The following is a 26,942-nucleotide window of genomic DNA, read 5'->3' as shown; positions in this document are numbered from 1 at the left end:
CACATTCTTTCCAAAGTGTACTGCCCAGTGTCTGGCACACACACGTTACAATATGACAATTTGCTCTATTTGTGAGCACCTGAGTTTATTACAGGGGATTACACATGCATATGATAGAATCTCGCTCCCGGTACAGTCAAAGGAGAACAGCATCAAGCCACCAAATGTGCTGATCTTACACTGAAAAACGTTGACTGAAAACATTTCAAGGGTAATGTAAACACAAGAATAAAACTGTGGCTCTATTAACTTAGTGATGTGGTTTTATATGCTACATATGTAGACCTCTCTTTATAAAATGAATATGGACAGTGCTGCAATAAAAACTGATGACACGTCAAGTTGCTCACCTGAAGAAAAACCCTATTATAGTTCAGAAAATAATGCAACCAATTTTAATTTAATCTAGATACAGGTACTTTATTTACAAATATTTAGATTAATAGCATTTTGTTACACCAAATGAAGAGTACAGCAGTCTGAATAAATCCTTCGGTCACAAAAACAATAAAACCCACTGTAACTAACTTTGGGAGTCAGGATATTGCACCTCAACAAGCCGCAGTCTTTAGTTTGTGACTGCTACCTTATATCCCAATGGGTGGTTTGTTTGTTTTGTTTTTGTAAATACACACACACCCCAGCAGGTCATGGTCCCTGGGTGAGTCCCTTGTGATGCAACAGTGTAAGCAAAATGGATCACTGTAAGTCTTTAACAGAATATACCGATCTACTCCAGAAATCTTATTTTTTAAAAAGTTAAAGACAAAAATAAAAATGAATCCACAAATTAACCAAAGCCTATTTTCTGCACATTCCAGTTTTGGCTTTTATTTAACATTGACTATACAATACTCTGGTACTACCACATGTTTACAACCCAGAAAGATGTACTTTTATGTTAGTGTCTGTAAAGAGGGATTTAAAATGTGTATTTTAAACACAGCAGTTGAGCTGAGTGCATTTTCTATAATACGCTGAGGTGTTACCTATTCTACTTCAAATAAATTCTCAATTCCCAGCCACTGAATCATAAACACAATTAAAAAATCAACAGAAATGAAGAACTTAATAAAACATGTTTGTTGTCCAAAGAAATAAGATTGTTTCTCTTGCTATACAGTATTAATTCAGTGGCCAAACCACCTGGTGCAAAGTAATAACTTTGTATCCGCACAAGCACTGAAACACCTTTAGAAACACTTTCCCTTTTACGAAACAACTTATGCCAACATGACATAAAACAGCCTCTCATACTATGAACACAGGGGTATCTTAAGTTATTTCACTGTAGGGTTAAAAATGCACAATTTAAAATCCCTTAACAGCAGACCTGTGGTTCTGACTGTCCAGTTCAGAATCTGACCATTCCAAGAAGATAAAGGTATAAAAGCTTAAAATGTGCAATAATAAACCCAGCCTTTTTTCTTTTTCTATACAGTAAGGCAAAAATGCAGCCTGTAATGCAAAAACGTTTACAAAAAGAGAAAAGCAGGTTAGCACATTGTCGATTGCACAAGAACAGTTAAGAAAATCAGCAGGTAAGCAACAGTGCAAAGATGGAACAGAATCTGCTAGTGTTAATCCTCTGATGCTAGGAGCTCTTTCCAGCATAATGTCCCCAAACACTGCCAGCACCAAGGGGTGGAGCCAGTACTACCTGTGAACTGCAGTTGTGTCTATTTCTTTGTGTGAAATGGAAGGGAGTAACATGGTCACATATAGGTCATACTGTACAAACTGGTATTTTATACTGTTCCAATGCCAGTAATCAATTTATTTTCTTCATTAAAATAATATACACAGAATGTATTGTTAGTTCGATTCCTTCAAATTTTATACATATTTACTTTCTGTTAAAGAGAAAAGGATAAAATGGTATAAAAAAAGATAAAGCTATTAATTAAGCACGAGAGAGAAGATAAATGGATATTTTCCCTGTGCGAGGCTAAGACAGAAACAAACCTCGTCAAGAAAAATGCCACCCACACAACAGGAAATTTATCCAAAACAAAACAAAAGCAGTTATAGAACCCCTTCTCTACCATCAGAAGTCATTTCACAGCAATAAACTTATTGGTTACAACAGACATACTTGAACAGTTAAGGATGGGAAGAAAGGCTTAAGATATCACCAAATTAAACCGTACAGTGAGACAAAGCCTTGCCAAAGGGAGGGTAAAAATCATGAAGTCCAGCATCAGTGCTCAGTTTAAATCATATATTGGTGACATACTTATCACGAGGACAAGGGGGAAAAAAAGTCTAGATTTACCATGCAGGAGAGATTTATTACTCTACTTGCCTTTGATAACCTGATTACATCTAGTTGTTTAGCAGTTTAGTATTGTGTTAAACTGTTTTTACAACAGAGTTTTTTCTTTTTTTTTAATTAAACCCAGTAAGATGTACAGAAGACAATGAGGCAGTAAAAAGTACTGCTTCCAACAGACAGAGGTGAAAGGTCAAATGAGGGGCCACGGCAAAGAGGTCACTAGCAGCCACAGCCTTCTCTCTGGGGTTGGGGTTCACTGGTTAGCCGGCCTCCCTGCGGGGCTGAAGGTTTGTGTTGTACACCAGACTCAGCAGCATTCAGATCCAAGCTTCCATCCTGAATGTTCTGATAGATTTTCTTGGCAGCCTCAAGGAAGGCATCTTCTACATTCTCTCCCCTAAGAGGCAATTGATAACTTTATTGGAGAGCCAGTTTTCTACAAAAGACAAGACACTGACCTTTTGCTAATCTTTAGTTAACTGCCATGATGTCTTCAACTTAACCACTGTCATCTAATAAGAGATTACCAGAACACTGAGCTAAGAGAACATGGAAAACTATTTTCTTTTTTTTTTTGAGATAGAGTCTCACTCTGTCACCAGGCTGGAGTGCAGTGGCCCCATCTCAGCTCACTGCAACCTCCACCTCCCAGGTTCAAGCGATTCTCCTGCTTCAGCCTCCCGAGTAGCTGGGACTACAGGTGCACACCACCACGCCCAGCTAATTTTTGTATTTTTAGTAGAGACAGGTTTCACCATGTTGGCCAGGATGGTCTCGATCTCCTGACCTCGTGATCTGCCTGCCTTGGCTTCCCAAAGTGCTGGGATTACAGGTGTGAGCCACCACGCCCGGCCGGAAAACTATTTTCTATGGAAAGCATACATACATACATGTACTGAAAGCCCTTTCTACAAACCCTATTTGGACAACTACATGTGTTATATGCAATCATTAAAATACTGTATGTTAATACACACCATGACAATTGAGATAGGTCATTTCTGTGATAACAGAGAGGATACTCCAAACAGAAATGAAATCTCTCCAAACACGCTGAAAAGAATTCCAAGAATAATATGGTCTGCTCAGCCAAGCATGAACTGAGCTGTTTTTAATCGGGTGATGGTGACATAATCATGCTTAGCCACGTTAACACCTCCATTCAGTTTTCTTTGGACTAATAGCACAGCTGAGACTAAACGAAAACAGGTTAGCCTCTCCTCACCACAAGAAATTTTTGGCCTAATAAATGAAGAACAATGATGGGTGTACCACAGTTCAATAGCACACATGGAAGAACAATTAGAAAATGTTCACTATGCTTCTGAGTAGACGCTATTCCCTTAAATCATGCTTTTTAATGTGATCAAAAGTATTATAGGAAGAACAGATTGACCAAGCTTATGTCTGAGATGCCAAACTCAACCTCACTTGTGAAAAGTCAAACACTGTCATTTGTGAAAAGTCAAACACTTTCGAAATGTAAACAGTTTCATTTATTAACCTGGGTTACCAACAGGCATAATCAAGGTACAATCTTTTAAGTAACAAAAATTCCTATTATTCTGAAATGTAAAAAAGGAAGCAAAGAGATGTTTGCTGTTCTTCCTGCAGTAAGCATTACACGTTTATAGATAGTACTTTATATGTGTATAGACATTATATACTTTTCATATATACAGTTCTACTTTGAAACTTGAATATAATTGAAATATCTATGTTTTGGTCACACTTACGTTTTTGCACTCGCTTCGAGGAACAATAAGCCTAAAAATAAAATTCAGACTATAATTAGGACACTTCAAACTAACTCACAAGTGCACTTCTTTAGTAACATCTGAAAAAGTTTCCCATCAGTTTTTAGTACGCCTCCCATAGTATTTTCTGAAAAAGTATGTAAGTTTGAGGTGGAGAGCATCTTTATATTTGTCACTAAGTAACTGTACTGCTCCAACATAAATCACACAGAAATAGAAAAACATTTTGTTACTTCCTCATTCTTGAGATTTCTGAGGTGTCTGCATTAAAAAAAAATGCAAAAAAAACCCAACAAAACTGTCAATCCCACCTTTCCTTAATAATTCTCCCAATTGTGACCATTAAGTCTTAAAGAAACCCACCGTTTTCTTCAGCAAACTGTTTGGCTTCTTCATATGTAACATCTCTCTGTGCCTCCAAATCTGCTTTATTTCCTATGAGAATTATTACCTAATTTGTGATCAAAAGAAAGACACCTTATAACAAAAGCAGTAATTTAAACCAACCATGCAAATTTCTGAAATCCAAAAATCTTGATAGAAAAAATAACTGGGCCTAAAAAGAAAACCAAGTACTAGCAATTATCCACTAGACAGGGCTACAGATTCATGAAGTCATTACTACAAAGGACCTTAGCAATGGTCTAGGCCAGGGGTTGACAAACTTTCTGTAAAGAATAAATAGTATATTCTTCAGGTTTGTGGGCCTCATATGGTCTGTTACATGTTCTTTGCTGGGTTTTTTTTTGTTGTTGTTTTTAACAACCCTCTAAAAATCTAAAAATCATCCTTAGTTCACAAGCCAGTCAAAAACAGGCTGTGGGCTGAATGTGGCCCATAGGCCAGACATACTTTGGTGACACCTGGTCTAATCCAAAGATTACGATATAGCTTAGTAAGATTACTAAGGGTTCATGGACAAGCTCCAGGGGATCTGTAAATACCTTGAAATACTGTAAATACTGTAATTGTGGGCATTCCCTAGAGGAGAAGGTTCATGGCTTCCATCAGATTTTCAAACAGTTCTGAGATCCTCAAAAAGTTTGAAAGCCACTAGGTTCAACTCCTTTAGGCTACCAGTAATGAAATTAAAGCTCAAATAAGGCAAAAGGACTTGCTGAAGGTCACTCAGTGAGTCAGTGGTAGGAGGACATTAGATCTCCAGTAGAAACCCAAACTGTGATCTTCAGACAAATACTATCCTACCCCGCACTATCCCTAGACAGGACTGAGTTTATAGTTAACGGTAACTGATAAGAGACGTCTATGTGTATACACAAGGGGCAGCTGGGAGTAGGGGTTTGGGGGCACGTATGCAGTAAGTTCAAATCCAAGGCAAAATATCACCCACCCACCTATATCTACCTTGGAACCATGCATACAAGTGAAGTTAGGCCAAAGTTAAAGGCAGCTCTGCAAAGTTGTACGAAAAAAATATGTACCCTTGGGAAACAGCAAAGGGCTTTGGCCTTTACCTGGGGTGGGGAGGGGGGTTATGGATAAACTTTGTACATTTATGAGCTTATTTGACACCAATCTGTAAAATCCTTCCCTTCTTCCCCCTTCCAAACAGATATGGTAATCTAGATATGAACACTTCAGGAATGGATGGTTTCAACTAAAAGGCACTTCAGCCATTAACTTTTTTTTTTCATGTGAAATTACAGCTCCTGGCTCTTCCACTTTCAAAAATGTGTGTCCATAAACCAAATAATCATTTTGATCTGAATGTAAACCTCATGCAAGGACAGTTAAGTAGTACAACAAAAGTGAGCATTCTTTAAACAGTGTGGACAAAGTGCCCACTGTGAAGGGGAAGAAACTTTCACACACTATCCATTCGTCTTTTAAAAGAATAAAATAATGATACTTAAAAAGGAAATCAATTTATAAAAAATCAAGTCTGGTAAAGCCACAATGACTAGCATAGGGCCATTATAAGATAGGTACTCAAAACAAGAAATACTGCCCCGCTCCTGATTCCCTATGAATCTCCAAATAAGGCTTCTTATCTCCCTGAAAGGGAAGACATAAAGTGGCATGCTAATTACAGAGATACAAAACATGCCCACAACAAAATGGTAAAGAACACAACTTCTACACAGAAATCAAGGGCAATTTTATAGAAAATGAAGCACTTAAGAAAAACTCAAGAAATTTTTTTTCTCCTGATCTGGTTCTATTTCAAAGCACATAAATGAGGCAGGAAAGACACAGGGCGGGAAGGTTAATTTTATTATACTCCTCCACGGGCCCTCTATAATGAGTTTTGTTTTTAATATTTTACTTGAAATAGCTATAGACTCACAGAGGCTTACAAAAAATAACAGTGAGGTCCTGTGTATCCTTCACCAAACTTCCCTAATGGTAGGATGTTATGTAACTATAATACACTCTTAAAACCAGGAAACTGACATTGGTACAATCCCCAGCTCTTATTCAGATTTCAGTTTTTACACATTCTCAGGCACATGTGCGTTCGTGCATGGGTGGTTCTATGTAATTTTATCTCAGGTGCAGATCTCCATCATCACTATCAGGATACAGAACTGTTCCATCACTACAAAGAAACTGCTTCTGTGCTGCCCTCTATGTCATCACACACCACTACCACCCTCCACCCCCTTTGCTAACCCCTGGCAATCACTAATCTATTCCCCATCTCTACAGTTTTGTCATTTTGAGAATGTTTTCTAAATGAAATCATACAGTATATAAACTTTTGAGATTGGCTTTTTTACTGGGCATGATGCCCTTGAGACCCAGCTCAACTGCTGCATATATAAAGAATTCATTCCTACGTACGGCTTAGTAGTACTCCACTATTGAGATGTTCCGAACTGTTTAACCATTCACCTGTCAATGGCCAGGTTGGGAAACACCTAGGTTTCCAGTTTTAGGCTACTGCAAATAAAGCTGCTATGAACACCCATCTATAGGCGTGTATGTAAACCTTGGGTTTAATGCAGTAATGGAAATGAAAGTTTCAGGCACAGTCCCTAGCATGATAGGCAAACAATGTTAACTGACTCTCAATGTGATTAAACCACCGTTTCCTGACAAAAGCTAATCTTACCACTGATTACATAGTTCTTGAAGGAGGCCTCTACCAAGTGTTGGGGGTATAAAGCCAAGTGAGATACAAGCCCTGTTCCTGAGAAACTCAAGTCGCAGCTCAGTGCGTCTTTCCTCACACTGTTCCTGGCATACCCTCAACAATATCTACTGAAACTTCACTCCCTCCTCAAGGACCAGCTCAAACATCACTCCTCTGTAAAGCTGCTTTCTCTCCAGACGGCACTGATCATCCTAGGCTCTCCAGCACTGTGCCAGTCCCTCTATTTCTAATTCATGCTTCAATCTACTTTGCAGCACAGTTATCTGCATACCTGCTGGTTCTCTCTCTGCTAGACTATAAGTTCTTTGGGACCAAGGATCCATGTTTATCTTTGTATACTGCAGAGTCTAGCATGGTGGCTGGCCTTTAAAATCTCAATAAATATCATCTCAGTCTGGTTAAGAAGCTAATGTTTTAACACATATAGAATCCTTTTTATTTTTGACTGAAATTTTTATCCTTAATTCTCCTCCTCTAGTTGAAATTTTTATTGAGGTAATGCAGATTCACATGCAGTTGTAAGAAACAGTACAGAAAGATCTCTTCTACGTTTTGCCCAGTATCCTCCAATGCTAAAGTTTTATGAAATTAATGCAGATCTCTTTTAAAATCATAATTTCAGATTTCATAGTCTTCACTTCACGAGATCACCACTACATTCATAATTGTAATAACAAACATGAACAAAAAACCTAGGTATAATAAAATGCAAAACCTGGTTTAATAAGAACTGAAAAATAACTGTTAGGTTTTCTTCAACTAATTGAAGAATACAATCAAAATTCTCTCATTCTTAGTACCTGAAGACAAAAATCTCACCAGTAAATGGCTTCCCTTTTTGGGTTAGCTTAGTTCTTACATTTTCTGCGTAATAAGATGCCATTTAACTTACAGTATTTGGATTGGTGAGATTCCTTGCATCTGTCAACCAGCTGCTTAAGTGGTTATATGTACTTCTTCTGCAAAAATAAAAGTTTAAATTTGTGACTGCCATATAATTATAGAAAAAAAACTTCAATATTTAAAATACATATTTAATCAACATATCCTAAAATACTTTTGCTTTGACCAGTTACTCAGAACAATAGTTGTGAAATACGACTGCATACTTTTCAAAAATCTAGCCAAACCTATTGTTTTTAAATGAACAACTCAATATCCAACAACTTTGATAATTACAGGTCAGGAGTAAATTGTTTACTCCTAAAAGCATACCGTAAACAGACCAACAAGCAAGCAAGGAACAACACAGTAAATTGAGGGAAACGCCAATGTGGAGTCAAAACTCAAATTACTTTGAAAGTAATTTCAAAAAGGCACTTTGAAAGTTGTATCAAAATGCCTAATCATGACACATTTAATGGAAGACATTTTTGCTTGTCTTTAAATTTTAATTTCATTAAAAACCAAGTCACACTATTATAAGCTGGTACACAATTCACCTTTCCTTAATAATTTAAAGAGCAAGCTAACCATAACAGCATAAAATTGACTTTGAAGACATTTGACAAGAATTCAAGTCCCCAGATATCAGTGAAAAAGTTCGTCCTAACTTTGTACTCTTATCTATCAGACAGCTAAATCATTCTGGAATTCTAACTGTCCTATTTTTCTACTTTCTCCAAGCAAGAGTTTAAAAACTCATAGGCTCATTTTCACTAGCCAAGTAAGCTCTAAGATAGTAAACAAACCCAAATATTTGTAATACTATACACAGTAGAATCTACCAAAGGGGTCAAAAATAATAAAACTTTTGAGGTTAAAAATGTTTCTGATTTATAGACTCAGAATGTTAGTCTATCTTACTCATTTAACATGTGAGGGAACAGAAGCCCGTAAAGACTTAACTGGTGTCAAAACCAGGCCTAGAACTCTTTTACAAATACCACATGTCCTTTAAGTGTTTCTAGTTTAGTCCTGTGAATATATTCCATGATCTCTAGCTGCCAGTTCTCATAGAAAATTTGTTATTCAAAGTATATAGTTCTTTCCCAATGAGAACTGAAAAGAACTCCTTAGTCAGACTTTTATTGTGTTACATTATATTATTCATAAATCACCACTTAGATGTCAAAAAAGTCATATATATCAAAATAGCCCCTTCCCCCCAATGTTTTAGAATTTTCTAAGTAAACAATGATAAAATATCATTTTTAAAAAGCACAAGCCTTATCTGTGTTTGATATTTGTATTATTGGCATACCTTGACTTTACACAACAGGTATGTTTTACTACTTCATGCATAAACCTTAAACAAGTCCGAACATTTCTACTGACTTTGATGAATTTTAAAATTTCAAAGCTGGCACAGAGAGTGAAGTACACAGAAAAGCCTAGTACCAAGATCATATAAACCATATTACTTACATGTACCATAACTTCTGCAAATGATTCTGGTAATTGTTATTAATTTTAAATTCACTATCATTGTAATTTTAAATCTATATATAAATATTATTCAAACATTAATTGGTGGTACTAGTACTAAAAAAAAGCGCTAAAATACTAGATATGTCAAAATGTTACGGCAAAACAACTGTCACGACAGACTACGCTGTCAATTTAGAAAAGCACCCTGTAACAACGAGAGTTAATGACAAAAATAAAAAGAGACTTTTACGTTTGTAAACTGTCAAAGAATAATAGAAAAAAATTGGTGTCATGACTGCAACATCAAAGTCACTAGGAAGTATCACTTTAGCACCTGACTAAAGCCTGGGGCACTCTTTTCCAGTAACAGTTTTTATTACAATATAATGAACGTATCATAAAGCTTATCCTTTTAAAGTACGTAATTCAGTTGTTTTAAGGATAGTTACAAACTTGAGCACTGATCACCACTATCTAATTCTAGAACATTTTCATCACCCCAAAGAGAAACTCTGAACTCACTTAGAAGTCACTCACTCCCCATCCTCTGGCAATCCACTTTCTTTCTCTTTTACCAGAATATAAATCCTGGATGTTTCATAAATGAAATCATACAATATGTGTCTCTTAGTGTCTGGTTTCTTCCACTTAGCATAATGCTTTCAAGTTTCATCTATGTTGTGGCATGTATCAGTATTTCCTTCTTCCTTATAGCTGAGTAACATTTCATTGTATGGATATATCACATAGTGTTTATCCATTCATCAGTTGATGCAGGTTCTCAGTTGATGCACGTTCTGGTTGTTCCCAGCTGAAATACCTTTTTTTGACGACTTGAATAGACACAGATTTTACCAAAAGTAGTAACTATGCTTAAAAGATATGCTTAAAAGCAAAAACAATATTCTTAGCACACATCACCATACTTAAATTTTATTGAGTTTTTAATTATGTGAAGTCTTCAGAAATGCATTCCTCACAAAACTAGACAGTTCTGTGTAGGCGGCCAGGTTTATTAACAGTCTTCCCATAATACTCATGATCATATCACTGATTGCCTGGCTATAATGAAGGGCATTAAGGCTTGTTTCCCTCTGTTTTGCTCTGAGGCCACCCAATTCTAGAATTTACTGAAACTTTAGGCACTATAATCATAATTAGTCAATATCTTTATTCTAAGGCAGCATTTCCCAAAGTGTGTTCCTCAATAAAATAAGCTTAGGAAACACCAAATTAAATAAAGTCATACAGCAAAGAATTTCTTACTGCAGAACTTCCTGGAGTCTTAATATGCTAATGCGCATTATGACACATCAAGAGGAAACCTTATAAGGAATTTTCCGAAAGGAAATATGCTTTAAACTCTAATTATCACTTGGTCCCACTCACCCATCTTTACCCCCAAGAAAGAGAGTCACATTGCTTTTGACCAGCACTTTATGTCAACATGAAAGGTGATCCAGTTCATTTTCTAGCTTACAGTAGACAAACAGTGCAGGGTCTAATCAAGTGGCACAGTTTTCCATGTTCTCCAAAGTCAAACCTTTATGTACAGTAGTTTTATTACTTTACATCAAGTGCTTTGGAATTCCAGAAACAGTCATGTTGAAATAAATTTAAACCTACTGCATGTAGTATTTGAAGTCATTTCTATCCATTTTAAGAGAAAAAAAAAATAAATAAATACTCAAAGACCTTCAGATGCAAGCATAAAATTTTTTATAATCTACCATGCTGGATTAGCAAAACTCTTTGCTTGGCCTTCTTTTGAGAGGTGTAAACTTTAACAATAGAGACTAAACAGAGTAAGTCCCAAGAGTGAGTTGCTTGTTTTCTACTTAAAAGAACATTTTATATAAAATATTATTTCTCCTCAGATCCTTCAACAGAAGTTGCTCTTCAGAACTGTATTCTTCTATTAGCTTCACCCGATATCTCCCTAAATTTTTCTTCAGTCATAAAAACTTTCAGAAAATATCAATGTGTTGTATCAAGTTTTACATGGCAACTTAAGAAACCATAAAAAACAAGTAAGTTCATTCAGTCATACAATTACAAACTAAAAAAAATGCCTAAGTCTATTTTTTAAAAAATGCCCAAAGTAGATTTATTTTCCCCATATGAAGGTTGAAAAATTATCTCTTACCTAGTGATATCATACACCATAAGAGCTCCCGCAGCTCCTCTGTAGTAGCTCCGTGTAACAGCCCTAAATCGTTCCTGTCCTGCCGTATCCCAAATCTGCAGTTTTATTTTTTGGCCACTAACTTCGATTATTCTTGTACCAAATTCAACACCAATTGTGTGAGGACAATCAGCCATAACTGTTAGGGAGGAAAAAAAGTAATAGCCCAATTTTCAGAAAACTTCAAATTAAGCCTAGAGGGGGAAAATCCACTAAACAAGCAAATGGCTTACTAATACTTACAGGCTATAAATAGACTAAAGCTACCACTGAAAAAAAAAAATTAACAAACACCCAGAAGTAAGAAGTCAAGGAAATGTGACTATACTAGAATCGGGGTCAGCAAACTTCTAGAAAGGACCAAGCAGAAAATATTTTAAGTTTTGCAGGTCAAAAGGTCTTTGTCACAAACTACTCAACTCTGCCACTGAGGCATAAAAGCAGCCAGAGACAATATGTAAAACAGGCATGGTTGTATTCCAATAAATTTTATTCACAAAAACAGGCAGTGACTGGATTTGCCCCATTGGCCACCGTTCGCTGACCCCTCGACTAAAATAATCTGCTAAGTAAAAATAAGGATTTTAATTAATTCTTCACAATATCAACATTATACCATTTAGCCTTCTTACAATCATTATCTATAACAGATCAATCAATGGTCTTGGTACCCTAGGAGTTGTTAGTCAAACAGATCTTATCCCAGAAAATATCAGTGTCTCAAAGAAAATCAGCATGTTTTATATATATATGCATATATTTTAGAGACAAGGTCTTGCTCTGTCACCCATGTTGGAGTGCAGTAGCACAAGCATAGCTCACTGTAACCTCGAACTTCTGGGCTCAAGCAAGCCTCCCACGTAAGTCTCCCAAAGCACTACTGGAATTACAGGCATGAGCCACCACACCTGGCTAATATATACTTCTGATTATACAATGACAAGTTATATACGTCTAAGCCAATGAACAAATTTATTAGTCCTTTCTTTATAATGAGGCCACTTAAAACCTAAACCCACCATTCTCCAGTACAAGGACACAGACTGCTGGGCACTTCATAAAATGTTACATCAAACCTCTGTGTAAGCAGCACAAAAATGTCAAAGAAATAATTTCAACTATACAGAAACACTTTCAACTATATTTAGCATATCAGTTACAACACATTGGTCCCTTCTATCACCCAAGAAAGAGTAGAAAGAATTCCATTTTAAGTATTTCAAAGCTATTATTTAACAAATGATACATGCAGCAAATTTCTCCTAATAAGATAATCAATTCCTATAACAGAAAGTCAGAGAATAAAAAGATTAAGTTTGACATTATTTTATGTATTTTTAAAAATTATTTTAACATCAAGAAATCAAAACAAGTGAATCAGATTATATAATGTGTATAAAAATCAACACTAAAATATGCTGGCATATTTCATTTTATCTGTACCCATTTAAAAAAAAGTACAAATATAGGGAAAGGTTATATTTAAATGCATGAAGTACACTGAAAATGACACTTTCTAAAAAGTAGAAACATGGTGATAGAGAAAACTGTTAATGTTTACCTCATGTATTGAACTTACATTTTTTTTCTGTAAATTGATGAAGCAAGCAAGATTTTCCTACTCCCATGTCCCCTGTTTAAAAAAAAAGAAGTTTCAGGTGGCAATTACATTTCTCAATTTTATGCAATGATTGTTATATTTCTTACCATATAACATATCACAAGTTTCTGGGACACTTAACAGATTTTTATTTTCCTACTTTATAATGATTCAAAAGTTTTCACTGTCTGTGAGACACAAATGGAATATTATTCCCAATCTTTAGCAGTGACAGAATTTGGCTGTAAATTATTACTGTTAATAAATAGCCACCAGCTGGGAAGTGCTTATTTTTTAATGGAATTTTTTTACTTTGAGCTGTTTCAAAATTTTATGTTTTTGTTTTATTTTGTTTTGTTTTTTCCTTTAACTCATGCATAGAAGCAAAAAATTTCAAAAAGTGACAAATGGGGTAGCATGTAACAAGCAGAAATAACAAACTGAGTTCTGGAAGCTTGATTCACTAGGTCCCTGTCTTATACTTCTTGTATTATTCTATGAAAGAAAAGAATTTGCATTATATGAAAACCCCAGGAGAAAAGATGTCATCTCTGACTGTACTATAGCAATGTTAACCCTTGATGAAGGAAACATTAGAAAGGACACATTAAGGTCAACATGAAAGCAAATTGTTCTAATGTGAACAATTCATTGAAAAACGCGTACTTTCAAATGTAGTTTTATGTTTAGATAAATAGCATTAAGACTTAATTTAAGCAAAACCTTGAAACTTAAGAAAAAAACACCAATTAAGAAAAATATTATATTTTATATATATAACACAATTGATTTGGAATCAAACAATATTCTCTATCAATTTTTCCTTATAACGGAAACCCAGGAGAATCTGAGAGCTTTCACAGTATTTTAGGAAAGTTTCTGCACTCCTTGAAACACTGATACTTCCTAGCATCAACAAGCTTTCAAGCAGCCCTCAAGAACAATGAACATCACTTCACAAAGTACCCCACCAACACTGTACCACAGAAATATCCATGGCCACAATGCAAAAGCTGCATTGCTAATGCAAAAATAAATCTTATAAAAGGAGTTTTAGTTTTACAGTAAGAAAATCACTCACTCCTGAAGTGGTACTGTTTAAGTATTAACATATAAATATTTTGTATGTTAACCTTCTTTGGGAACAAGAGTGTAAGTTAAATAAACTTACCAATAATAATATATTTAAAGATGTAAGAGTAGTTGTATGGTGCAGTTGCCATGGTGGCACTAAAAACAAAGAAATCTCTGTTACTTCAGAAGGAAAGCATATACAAGTAATTCAAACACATCACTGCTATCCTTTAAAGGTAGAAAAGGACACTGAATACAAACAAATGTTGGTTACAGTAAGTCAGAATAAAACTGCATTTCACAAATTGATCAAATACACAAATTCTCTTGGATGAATGATGCTTACACATTCTCATGTGCTATCCACAGAAATATAAGAAACCATTTATACCAAAACTCCAATATTTCACTTAATATCCACTAGAACTTAAAAGTATAATTAAAAAAACAAAAATATCCAATAAGTATTAATCTGAAAATTGTCAAACAAAAAAATCTTTATAAATTTAAGTTAAACATCACTATAAATAGTCTCTTCTCCCCTTAAAGTCCCCTTGCCTGTTAAATGATCAAGTAAGTTACTAATGATCTACTTGTTCAGAACTCTGATTTTAAACAGAATGGTATATAAAGGAACCACTTAATTTATACACACAAAACAACATTTTTACTCTACTTTAAATCAACAGTTAGCAGAGCAAAGAGCAATAGTATGATTTCCAAATCAATGTTGGAACTAGACTAAATCACATGAAACTGTTCTTCCTATAGATTTTTCAAGTCAATTTTTATTGGCATTTTCATACAGCTCAACCTAATACAGGACTTGCAGATTATCACACACACACACACACACACACACACACACACACACACACACACACATTTTTTGAAGACCAGGCTGGACTTGGGTCTTGAACTCCTGGCCTTAGGCATTCCTCCCATCTCAGTCTCCCAAAGTACTAGGATTACAGGCATGAGCCACCGCGCCCGGCCAGATTAACAACATAGTAAGTGCTTCCCATATACTATTCTAGGGACTGAAAGAAATAATGTCATAAAATTGTACTTATGATTGCAAAATTTGACAGCTTGTGTATTAGAAGATATTTCAAAAGATCACAGCCCATTTCTTACCCTCAAATAGACTTAACCTAAAGAATTTCTAATTTCTCTCCTACTTAAAAAGAAAACAAAAAACTTTCCAATTTATTCAAATGAATGATCTGAACGTGTAAGACACTGTGCTAGGTCCTAGAGAGAAACAAGGGGGTGAACTGTAAAACTGGTAATAACTTTCAATAAAGTTTATTCTCAAACCAGCTTTCAGCTTAAGACAAAAATTATTTATACATATGAAGATTTCCCCATTTAAAAAAATCTGACTTACAGTATTTTTAAGCCTGGCTTTTAGTGTTTCTGTCAATGTCACATTACACAAGCCAGACATTTAATATGACTGGAGAAATTTATTTACTGAAATTATCACCTTACTATATACCATATTTCAAGCAAAAGTTCTATATAATTAATTACATTTAACCCGCAGAAAGAATATGTATTTAAAACAAGTGTATTATTATAAGAGAAGAGGAAGTTGTTAATTACAGTAAAGTATTAATCACTTCCACACATTACAGTCTTCTCACTTAGCTATCTGTATTACATTTAGTGAAAGTAGAAGCCTTGTTACCCATTCCAGTTTGGCATGTTCTAACACATTTATAATCAGTCTCCTGCATCACAGAAAACTCCCTTAACCAGTTCTTTCAGGAAAGGGAGTTTTTCTAGTTAGATTAACTGATTCTGAACATCACAACAACTTTATTCCCTTTTCCAGGCACTAGGGACTCGAAACTTTTAAGAATGAACTTGGTCCTGAGACTAAAATTGGTCTGGATTATTTACCTGATCTCTGAACCAGATGCCAAACACAAGGGGAAAAAACAATCTCTTACATTAAAAATATTTAAAGAGTATTAACTTCTTAACCTGAATTCTCCCCAGACTCTTCTAATCAATTTTTAATTCTTCTACATTCTTTCCCCATTCAAACCTGGGTAAAAGTAATCACTTAGTCACCTTCAAACCAACATGGCACATGGATACATATGTAACAAACCTGCACATTGTGCACATGTACCCTAAAACTTAAAGTATAATAATAATAAAATAAAAAATTACTGGCCGGGCACGGTGGCTCACACTTGTAATCCCAGCACTTTGGGAGGCCGAGGCAGGCGGATCACGAGGTCAGGAGATCGAGACCATGGTGAAACCCCGTCTCTACTAAAAATACAAAAAAATTAGCCGGGCGTGGTGGCGGGCGCCTGTAGTCCCAGCTACTGGGAGAGGCTGAGGCAGGAGAATGGCGTGAACCAGGGAGGCGGAGCTTGCAGTGAGCCAAGATTGTGCTACTGCACTCCAGCCCAGGCGACAGAGCGAGACTCCGTCTCAAAAAAAAAAAAAAAAAAAAAAATTACTGTCTCTTCTGTGCTCTTCTCCCTTGATTTTCCTAATTTCTTTCCCTCTTCTAACTAAAGGTTGTAGCTGTACATACTTTGCTCCTTTTATTTTATGTTAAAGCTATGACTTCTAACAATCTCAAATTTCTACTTCAAATGCTTTAAAGACTATCATAAAATTATGACCCAATTTTAGTTGTACTAATTTGTGTACTTGCTAATTATCATACATTCATTAAATATGTGAGATAACTAATTTTGAAAATGTATCTTAAAATTACAAACATTCATATAGTAGAAACTATTTCCAAATAAAAGAAATGATCACTATTTCAGATTGAATACCAGGGCTCTGTCTCACCACACCACACATTTTTCTTGCTCGTTTCTTTAAAAATTACAAATAAAAACCATAAAAGCAGAATTAAAGGAAAACTACTCAAACTTACTAATTTCAGTAAACAAAGGCAGAAAACATCTACCACTGTAGCCACCAACACTCACAACAGGTCTTCCCTTTCTTATTCTAAGAAGATACTGTCTAGATTTAAATATATTCCTGTAGTTGACTGATATTAATACATTTCAGTCAAAAGTATTTGCAGTAGAATTATATTCAAATACTAAATATGCTTAATGTTGCTTTAACAAAAGATTTCTCAGTCTCATTTCGTGAACACGAAACATACCATTGTTAAGGTGAGGAATATATTTTTACCTAACTTTGGAAGGGAAAATATTCTTCCCCTATTATTTAACAGTACTTTTGCTTTACTTAGAGAACTCTTGAGTCTAAAAAAAAGGACAAGAAATGCTGGTCTAGTTCAAACTCTGAAAATATGAGCCCACTTAACATTACAATCCCCATAAATTAAAAAAAAAAATCTTGTTAATATTCTATAACTCGTATACAACTACCGGGACAATTAAAATTCACTTTATTCCACATTTGACAAAAAGTATTCGAATCAAGTTCATATGTAAGTAAAAGATCTTTATTGCCTTTAAAGGAAAAAAAGTACTACATATTTAGACAACAGGCATTTAACACATAATCAACAATTTGCAAACTAATAAGAAATACAATTGTTAGTTACTATTTATTGGGTACTTGACATATGCCGGGCAATGTGCTAAATATTTTACATACAATTTCATTTAATCCTTACTACTATCCTATAACACAGTTAATTATTATCCTCATTTTACAGATGAGGACACAGACTCAACAGGTAACATGCCCAGGTCACACAGCCAAGTCTGTACTGAACCTAGGACTGTTTCGACTGCAGAGATCCCCTCTTAACCACCACACCATCCTGCCCTCTCCACCGTCATGCCTCCTCCACATGGTTATGAGATGTACCATGTAGCTCTGCAGTATTCACTTGCTTAATTATAATTTAATATTCTGAATAAGATACACGAATTACATTCAGAGGATGCACTGCAGTCAGAATTTATAGATATAAATGACTGGTAATACTAATTTATAATACTATAATTCATCTACTTAGAAAGAGTTTCTTGAGAACACTTGACAGTAAACCATGTAATGATCTATACTACTTTTTCCTATATTGCCTTATATAATTCTTACTTAATTCTCACAGCTCTGTAGAGTCATTATCATTATGTCCACGCAAAAAATTAAAGAAACTGAGGGTTGGAGAAATTCACTCATTTGGCCAGTGTTATAAAGTTTGTAAATGGTAGACCTAGAACTTGAACCCAGGCCTGATTCCAAAGACCATGATTTTCTCTAAGGTATTATTAGCTTATTTCAGGCATGTACAGGTAGACTGATAAGATAAAAATCAGAGAAAGAGGAAGGATGTTAGTGCATGCAAAATTTAGCTATAAACTACCCTTGCTGCCAAGAGAAATATTTACTAAATGCATAGTAAACACTAACAATTGTGCCATGTATTCAACTGACTCCTTAAAAATATTAATATGCTTAATATTGCTTTAATAAAGGATTTCTCAACCTCATCTCCTGAACATGAAACGTACCAGTTTTCACCACTGTGGAAACATACCATTTCACCACTGTGAAAACATACCATTTTTCACCACCATTTTCACCACTGTTAAGGTGAAAAATGTATTTTAAAATGGGGTATGCCATCTTGTAAAATTCTGCATATTTCTTTCACTCAACAAAATCATAGACACATTTTCATGTCACTACATTTAGATCTAAACGGTTACTGAACACATATTAAACACTAATTATTGTTGTGACAAAAATAGAATGCATGGTTTCTATTTACTGAATCAGACACCTTTCTAAGATTACACAGACATATAAACGACTAGTTTTCAAACGTGTAGGTACAGATTTGAAGGTATACACTTCCATACATACTGCTTGTGGAAATGTGCCAACATTTTGGAAAGTAATCAGTATATTTAAAAATCTTAACAATAATCCAAATCACCCTTTGGCCCAGAAAGTATCCTACATATACAAAAGCTTCAGTCCATAAGGCTACAGGTATTAGTGCATTTAATGCACCATTTTTACAGCAAAAAACTGGAAATAATCTATCAGCAGGGAAATGACTGAATAAAGTACATCTATACTACAAAATAATATCCATCTAGTTTAGAAACCATTTTGATCGATATGCATTAACCTGGAAATACATCCATGATTTTGTTAAGTGAAAAAACACATGTTGCAGAGTTTTATGCAATAGCATACCCCACTTTCAAACACACACACACACACACACACATTCAACCCTATATTCATATAATATGGAATACACACCAAATTGTGAAAAATACATGGACAGGAGAAAAAGGGAAGAGAGAAATTATTAACTTTTCTTTATATATCCCCGCACTGACTTATTATAATGAATTAAAAATAAAATTTTCTCTACTAATAAATATTTCAAAAGCACTTTTCTATGTAATTTTAATACAGGTTAAAGAATACCCAAACAAAAACAAACAAATCTCCCATTCATAACATTCCCAACATTATTTCCGCATTTACTGATAATAAGGGGAATATCTTATGAAGCCAATAATACGATTGGCCTCAAAATAAAAAAACCAACACTCAACAGTAGACGGCATACTTTTGGGGTTTTTTAATAGCTTAACTACTTACTGTTTGCTCTGATTTTAAAAACTGTTATACAGCTATTCTACTCCTTAGAACCTATGATGTTACTGTATAATTTTTACATAGCTCATTCAAGACATAACAAGGGAAAAGCAACCCACTAAATATTCCAGGTAATTTAATTCTTATCCTTGTTATTTCCATTGATAAGTTTTTTCTGTTTGTTTTTTAACATGCATGACGTTTTGTTAAAAATACCAGAGCTGAGATGGACTGCTTCTGTGGTTCCAACATAAACATACCTGTTAAGTATCTACTAAGCACAAAGCATTGTGCCAGGCTTTGGCAAGATAGCAATGATCAAAAAAGACAATACTGTCTCTGCCTTCGTGGAACTCAAGAACGGAAGCATGCTGACTTGCTTTAGAGGCCCACTAAAATGGACCACTACTACCTGATTTGTCAGTCAGATGGATAAAACTTCTGTAGTTAATCTAATAATCTCAACTAATAAAAATGAGTGGTCAATTTCCTCAACACTAGTACAAATAGCCCACCCACTTAAACCTAACTTTTGACAATATACTTAATGTTACTTTTATATAAACAATGTCAATGATTTTTAAAAGCTGGATTGCTTAATGTGGCAAGAAAAGTAACTTTGATGGTCTTCTATATACAGGAAATAAAGTATTCTAATACTGGACCTCTGTTCACAGAAAGAAAGCACTTAACAACCAAAAAGCCAAAAAAAACCCTGCACTTACTGCTAAAGTTAAAAGGATTAATAGTGAAAATTTTACTAATGATATCGTGTCTGAGATTTGCTTCAAAATAATTTGGCAGGGAGGAGGCAAGTGTATATTGATGAAGCAAGACTGATCACTGTTGACACTGGCTGATAGGTATATGAATGCTCAGTATGCTACTTTATTTTGTATATATTTAAAATTGTCTAGAATAAGAAGCTTTTTAAAAGTCAAGTACAGTACCTCTAATACTTCTATTTTAAACTGTTGTCTTCAGCCATGCCTGGCATTTTTTACCACATAAAAATGTTTCAAGCCTTTTTTAAAAAACATGAAACATCTCTCAATAGCCCAAGTTTTCACATTTTATTTACCTTAAGTTTCCTCCACTAGCACAATCTTACTGACTATGCAAAGATATTTGATATTGATAAAAATGAGCACTCCAAATTCTGTTGCAAAGTTGAAGTATGCAACAATGATAAAGTTTAACTGTAATACAAAAAAAGCAACAACTTTTTAAGATGTAGCTTTAATTTCAAGGAATTTTTTAATAGCTATTATAATCTAAGGTTTTACGTCTTTACAATAACTGCCATTTATTGAGGGCCTAACACATGCCAGCTACTTTATAAACAGTTTCTAATCCTAAAAACTCATTTTACAAATAAGGAAACCAAAGTGATCTACCCGTGGTCATACTACCACTAAATGCAGAGCTAGAATTAAGGCCCAGGTTTAACTCTACATGTAGCTCTCCGAAGCTATGCTCCTCTCTCATTCATTCAAAAGATATTAAACACCCACTATGTGCCTGGCACTGTTACAGGCACTGATTTACTATATGCCAAGCAACGTGCTAAGGGCTTTCTTTAAACTCCATTTAATCCTAGCAACAACTCTAAGATGCAGGTCCAATTATCCCCTGTATAGATAAGGACACTGAGTCCGAAAGGTTAAGTAACTTGCTTAAGATCACTTAACTAGGAAGTGGCAGTACTGGAGGGGGAACCCTTGATAGTATGACTCCAAAACTCTTAACCACGACATACCTATAGGCATGATCAAGTAAAACTGCCTAAACAGAACTTGGAAGAAAAACTTCGGAAACGCTTGGGGGAATAAAGGGGTAGGAGCTGGATTACTGCAAGGTCAAGTCTGTCCTCAACAATCAAATCTAAATAAAAGGCAGTTGTTCCTCTACAATATTTACCTTAGAAAAATAAAAGAATTTTTTAAAGGCAGTTGGGATAGTAACGAAATGAGCAGTAAACTTCGCAAGAGTTCAAAATCTGGGCTCTGACACTTGCTGTGGGGTCACCAGGAAGGGACCTGTCCTCTTGGAACCCGTTTCTTCTTCATATATGAAATTGAAATCCTGGCATCTCTCCTTTGGGGTTTGTAAACATGAGGATTTGCCGGTGTAGTGGTTGACTTTATGGACTTTAGGTCATAAAAAGGTAATCAGCTGTCATCCAATGCGAACACAGTAAAAAAGGAATTAAGTTGTAACTACATTATAAATGGTCATGTCTGTAACCCTAGCCTAATCTTTGAGTGTAATACAAAAACCACCAGCCACAGTGTGAGTCGAAGTCAGTTTGTAACGTACCATCATCAGCCAGACACATCACAACTTTAGGCCTCAGTTTCCTCACTTATAAAGTGGAGACAACTTATCTCCGAGGGCTACGCGAGGCAAGATAAATACGTACAAAGACACCTAAATATGTACCTGGCCCACAATTAAAACGCTTAAAACACTCCAGCTCTGTCGTCTTCTCTTAGATTCTAGAAATGCCACAACTTTCTCTTCATTATTTCTAGATGCTCTGTAGGTTCAGGGCCGTAGAGGCTGTCCACGGGCCTCATAGGAACGCACCAAAACCAGGACATCGCAAGCACAGGCGCACAGACACAGACTCCGGCCCTGGCCCCGGCCCGGCTGCAGGGCCGGGCTCCCCACATCGACAAGGACACCGGAGCTGCCCCGAGATGCAGAGAGGGCCGCGAAGAACTGCCTTTGTACTCAGAGCCAGACGCGGCCTACGGGACGGGACCGCCAGGTCTGGGGCTTGCGGGCTGCAGGGCGGCGCGGCACGCGTGGGTACACCCTGCGGGGGCGGGCTGCGGCCGCGGGGAACAGCGGCGAGGAGAGGGGGGCCCGCGGGAAATGCGGTACTGCCCAGCCGCGCCGAGAAGACGGGGAAGGCGAGGCCGGAACACACCCTTCCCTGCACGCCTCGGAGCTCCCCGCCAGTTGGGGAGGGCAGGAGGCTCAGGCCGGAGCCGGGCAGGGGACACCTCCTCCCCCGCCCGGGAGTCCTGTCAGGCCGGCGCCGCGGCGCTCACCGCCGACCCACGGGCTAGCCACGGCCTGACAGGGCCTGGCCCCGGGGCGCCGCCCGCCTGCGGCCCGGTCTCCGCCGTCGCCACACATGCCCCTCTGAAGAACCCGGCGCGATGAGGTATCAGCCGGCCGGACACTGCGGAAGGCCCGGTTTACCTGGGGGGTTGCTGGTGGCTGGGCAGCTTTCCGGGCGGGAGGGGGGCGTCAGGACCAGGAACAGGAGTGCAGACGCAGCGGGAGAGGGGGCGGGGGCGGTCGGCCGAGGCCCCGGCAGGTACACTGGCAGGCCGAGAGGTGCAGACGCGCCGGCAGCAGTAGCGGCAGTAGCGGTGGCAGCGGTGACTGCTCCTGTGGCTCCCTCAGGATCTTCCTCGGGCTGGTCCAAGATGGCGGCACTCCCTGCACAGGGTTTCCTGTCACCCTCGCAATGGGCCGGACCACAAAAGAAGGGGGAGAAGATGCGCGCGCAGCTGGCGGAGCCCGGAAGAGGGTGGCCGAGGCCAGCCCGCTAGCCACGCCCCTTCCTCAGCCCTCACCTCTGGACTTGTCGCGCCGCCGCTGAGGCCCGCCCCACGGGCGCTCACGCCCGGAGGGAAAGGTGGAAAGCGCGTATGCGCAAGCGCAGTCGCGTGTCCTCGCCTCTTTGGGGAGCTACTGCGCAGGTCTGCGTGGAACCTGGTGGGGTGCGCCTGCGTTTTGGAGAACTAGGGTTGTCGCTCATGGAGACTTTTGAACTATTTTTAAAGCCAACATTTACCACTTATTGGACGCTTACCGTATACTGGCCACCGTGCTAAGCATGCATTTACTGCATTCATTCAACGTGTATTTATAGGCGCATTTACTGTATATACCGCTATATGCTTCGTGTATACCGGCCCTGTCCAACAAACCTCGAAGGCACGCATCCCCATTGTATCCATGGCGAAACTGAGGCTCAGGTTGGTCAACTCGCTTGTCCAAGATCACGCAGCTAGGAAGTGACCCTGCATGTCATCTCTATTTTGACTTCACTTTGGGGGTGCCTTTGACAGAGAGAAATGTGATATTTTTCACAATTTGTCTACCACCTGCCATCTTCCAACTTGCTCTGCCATTATCACTGCCCCAGAAGGTTTCGTGCTTTTCGGGTGCAGGGACACGTTTTGACTTTCTTGGGCCCTGGGCAGTGTTGCCTTGTGTGTGGCTTGTACATTACACACATATAAGTTAAATATATGTATAAGTATTTAACTTATATTTTACAACTGCATTGATATAAAGATGACGTATCAATATTATATAACAAAATATTTTCTCTGACCTAAAAGTTCACTTTTTTCTTCTGACTTCAGATGAACGTAAGCCGGCCGGGCGCGGTGGCTCACGCCTGTAATCCTAGCACTTTGGGAAGCCACGACGGGCGGATCACGAGGTCAGGAGATCGAGACCATCTTGGCTAACACGGTGAAACCCCGTCTCTACTAAAAATACAAAAAAATTAGCCGGGTGTGGTGGCGAGCGCCTGTAGTCCCAGCTACTCGAGAGGCTGAGGCAAGAGAACGGCGTGAACCCGGGAGGCGGAGCTTGCAGTGAGCCGAGACTGCGTCACTACACTCCAGCCTGGGCGACAGAGCGAGACTCTGCCTCAAAAAAAAAAAAAGGAACGTAAGCCAGGAGGGCTGGTAGTCTGCGCCTGTAATCCTAGCTACTCGGGAGGCTGAGGAGAGAGGATTGCTTGAGCCCAGGAGTTCTGGGCTGTAGTGCACTGCGTCACTAGATAGAGTGTCTGCACTTAAGTTCAGGAGGGAGGGACCCCCCCAGGTTGCCTAAGGAGGGATGAACCAGTCCAGGTCGGAGACGGAGCAGGTCAAAACTCCCGGGCTGATCAGTAATGGGATCATACCTGTGAACAGCCACTGCACTCCAGCCTGGGCAACATGGGGAGACCCTGTCTCTAAAATAAATAAATATGCATTTTTGTTGGCCCCTAAAAGTATTGGAGGCCCTAAGCACTGTGCATACTGTGCTGTGCCTAATGGATAAGGTGGCCCTGCCTTAGTCCCCCACCCCCAAATTAAATCAGTCTTTCTCTCAGCATTCAGGACCTTTTATGAACTGGTTCTGCCATGAACAAGTGAGATTTCACTGCAAAAGTGTGTGACAGTTTGTATATCTCATATTTTCAGAGAGACCTGGGTTCGAATTCCTGCTCTATAATGGTATGCAGTTGTGCATGTCACTTGATTTCTCAGATTGTCAGTCTTTTCTGCAATATGAAAGTAGTAATATCTCTCTCACATGGGTCTTTGTGAAAATTAAATGGGATAGTATATACAAAATATCTGGTATATAATAAGAAATGGAAATGATTATTACATGATAATCTAATCTAAGGTGATATTGAAGTCCTTTTGCAACCCTAGAGGTCTAGGCTTCTATTTCCATATTCTTTAATAAGTATAGTTTGTTGTCACACTTTAACATTTTGAAATTAAGAAATTTGCCTGTGCCAAGTAAAGGAGAAAACTGTGAACCAATGATCATTAATTGCCCAGGTATGAACTTAGACCTGGCTAGTAAGTTTCCTTATAGCCAATTGTCACCTGAAGGGAGATCTTTATGTATAGCTGATGTTTATTCAACACTTACTATGTACCAGGAACTGTCCTAAGAATCATGCATATTTTCTCATTTAATCCTTAGCACATCCCCATGAAGTCAGTACTATACCCCGTTTTATGAATGAAAAAACTGAGTGTCATACAGATCTAAAGTCATTTAGGTGAAAATTAGGTGGGACTTGAATCTGGCCACATGTGACCTCAGGGCTGTACTAAGCCCTATTCCATTTCCTCCCTTATTTGCATGTGTTTCACAATAACCAGCTTAAATGCAGGTACCTAACTGCTGCTTTCCTATGTGAAAGACATTACACTTTGATGCAGCTTTGAACAGAAACACTCTTGTGGATGCAGAGTGCCTATCACATGCTAAGGAATACAGTTAAAAAACAGTAGGAATGGTCAATTCTTGTAATAAGTCCCAGAATTTTCAAAGTTTGGAGAGTGTATGTGACCAGTTGAAGCATAATTAAGAGGGACTGTCCATTGGGTGCCAAACATCCATTGGGGTTTCTACTTAACTTTTTTAAAAAGTTGCTTTCTATAAGAAGAGATGTATACATGGAATATTCACTGCAGCACTGTTCGTAATAACAAAAAACTAGAGACAAACGAAATGTCTATCACTAGAAAGCTGTAATAGTAAATTATAGTACATCTATATTGTGAAATACTATGCAGCCATCAAAAAGAATGAGGCCCGTGTATATGTCCTGATATGGAACAATGTCTAGGAAATACTTGCAGGGAAAAAAGCAAGGTGCAGAAAACTAAATAGTATGCCAACATTTGTTAGACTATAAGAGGAGGGCAAAGAAGACATGTATGTTTATGTAACTAGATATTGAGAGGGGTTTATTCCATGTATACATCTCTTCCTATTGTCCTGGATCCGTTGCTGAAGCCCAAACTTGAAAACAAAAAGTCCACAAGGAGCTCACATTCTACACTGAAAGAACTGTCAGTGGCTGGCGCCTGCTACCTTCTAGCAGGGCATTTGAAGAGCAGTTGTTGAAGAAGCCAGCTCTTCCACCAACTTCTACCTCCACTCCACTACTCCCTCACCTATTCCCCATTTCCAACCCCATCCCCACAGACACACCATCACCAGTAATCTGTTGAAAGAAAGATTGGAGACATGGGAGGAGAGTCAGTCTTTAGGGAAATTGTAATGTCATGGAAAGAGACCCCTTCTTTCTGTCCCCCCATGGAGACTGTGTCCTCATCGGGAACCAAGGGAGAGGGGCTCCAAAAGAATCACTAGTGAGGATTGGGTGTGCCTGCAGGAAGATGGGACTGACAACTCCCTGGATA

The 26,942-nt window shown here is 37.7% G+C and overlaps 1 protein-coding gene across 1 annotated transcript; it reads right to left on the bottom strand.

Annotated features, from left to right (window-relative positions):
• Nucleotides 1-393: 393 nt before the first annotated feature.
• RAB14 (RAB14, member RAS oncogene family) lies at nt 394-23,640 on the bottom strand. The gene is made up of 8 exons (XM_055271271.2): nt 23,182-23,640; nt 14,477-14,535; nt 13,285-13,338; nt 11,667-11,844; nt 8,043-8,109; nt 4,396-4,483; nt 4,012-4,042; nt 394-2,672 (listed from the first exon to the last, which is right to left on the bottom strand). Exons 2-8 carry the CDS (start codon nt 14,526-14,528, stop codon nt 2,495-2,497), a joined length of 648 nt encoding a protein of 215 aa, XP_055127246.1. The 5' UTR covers nt 14,529-14,535; nt 23,182-23,640; the 3' UTR covers nt 394-2,494.
• Nucleotides 23,641-26,942: the final 3,302 nt, after the last annotated feature.

Source organism: Symphalangus syndactylus, chromosome 3, assembly GCF_028878055.3.
Source record: "Symphalangus syndactylus isolate Jambi chromosome 3, NHGRI_mSymSyn1-v2.1_pri, whole genome shotgun sequence".
NCBI lineage: Eukaryota > Metazoa > Chordata > Mammalia > Primates > Hylobatidae > Symphalangus > Symphalangus syndactylus.
Note: the sequence above shows the minus strand (reverse complement) of the source record. Positions and strands in the feature narration are given on the sequence as shown.

What these genes read in the sequence shown, in the direction of transcription:
- RAB14 (XM_055271271.2), bottom strand. Translation starts at nt 14,528, where the DNA reads ATGGCAACTGCACCATACAACTACTCTTACATCTTTAAATATATTATT. An exon ending in CTTTAAATATATTATTATTG is followed by an intron (nt 13,339 to 14,476) that starts GTAAGTTTATTT and finishes TTTTTTAAACAG; the next exon opens with GGGACATGGGAGTAGGAAAA. An exon ending in ATGGTGTATGATATCACTAG is followed by an intron (nt 8,110 to 11,666) that starts GTAAGAGATAAT and finishes TTATTTTTGCAG; the next exon opens with AAGAAGTACATATAACCACT.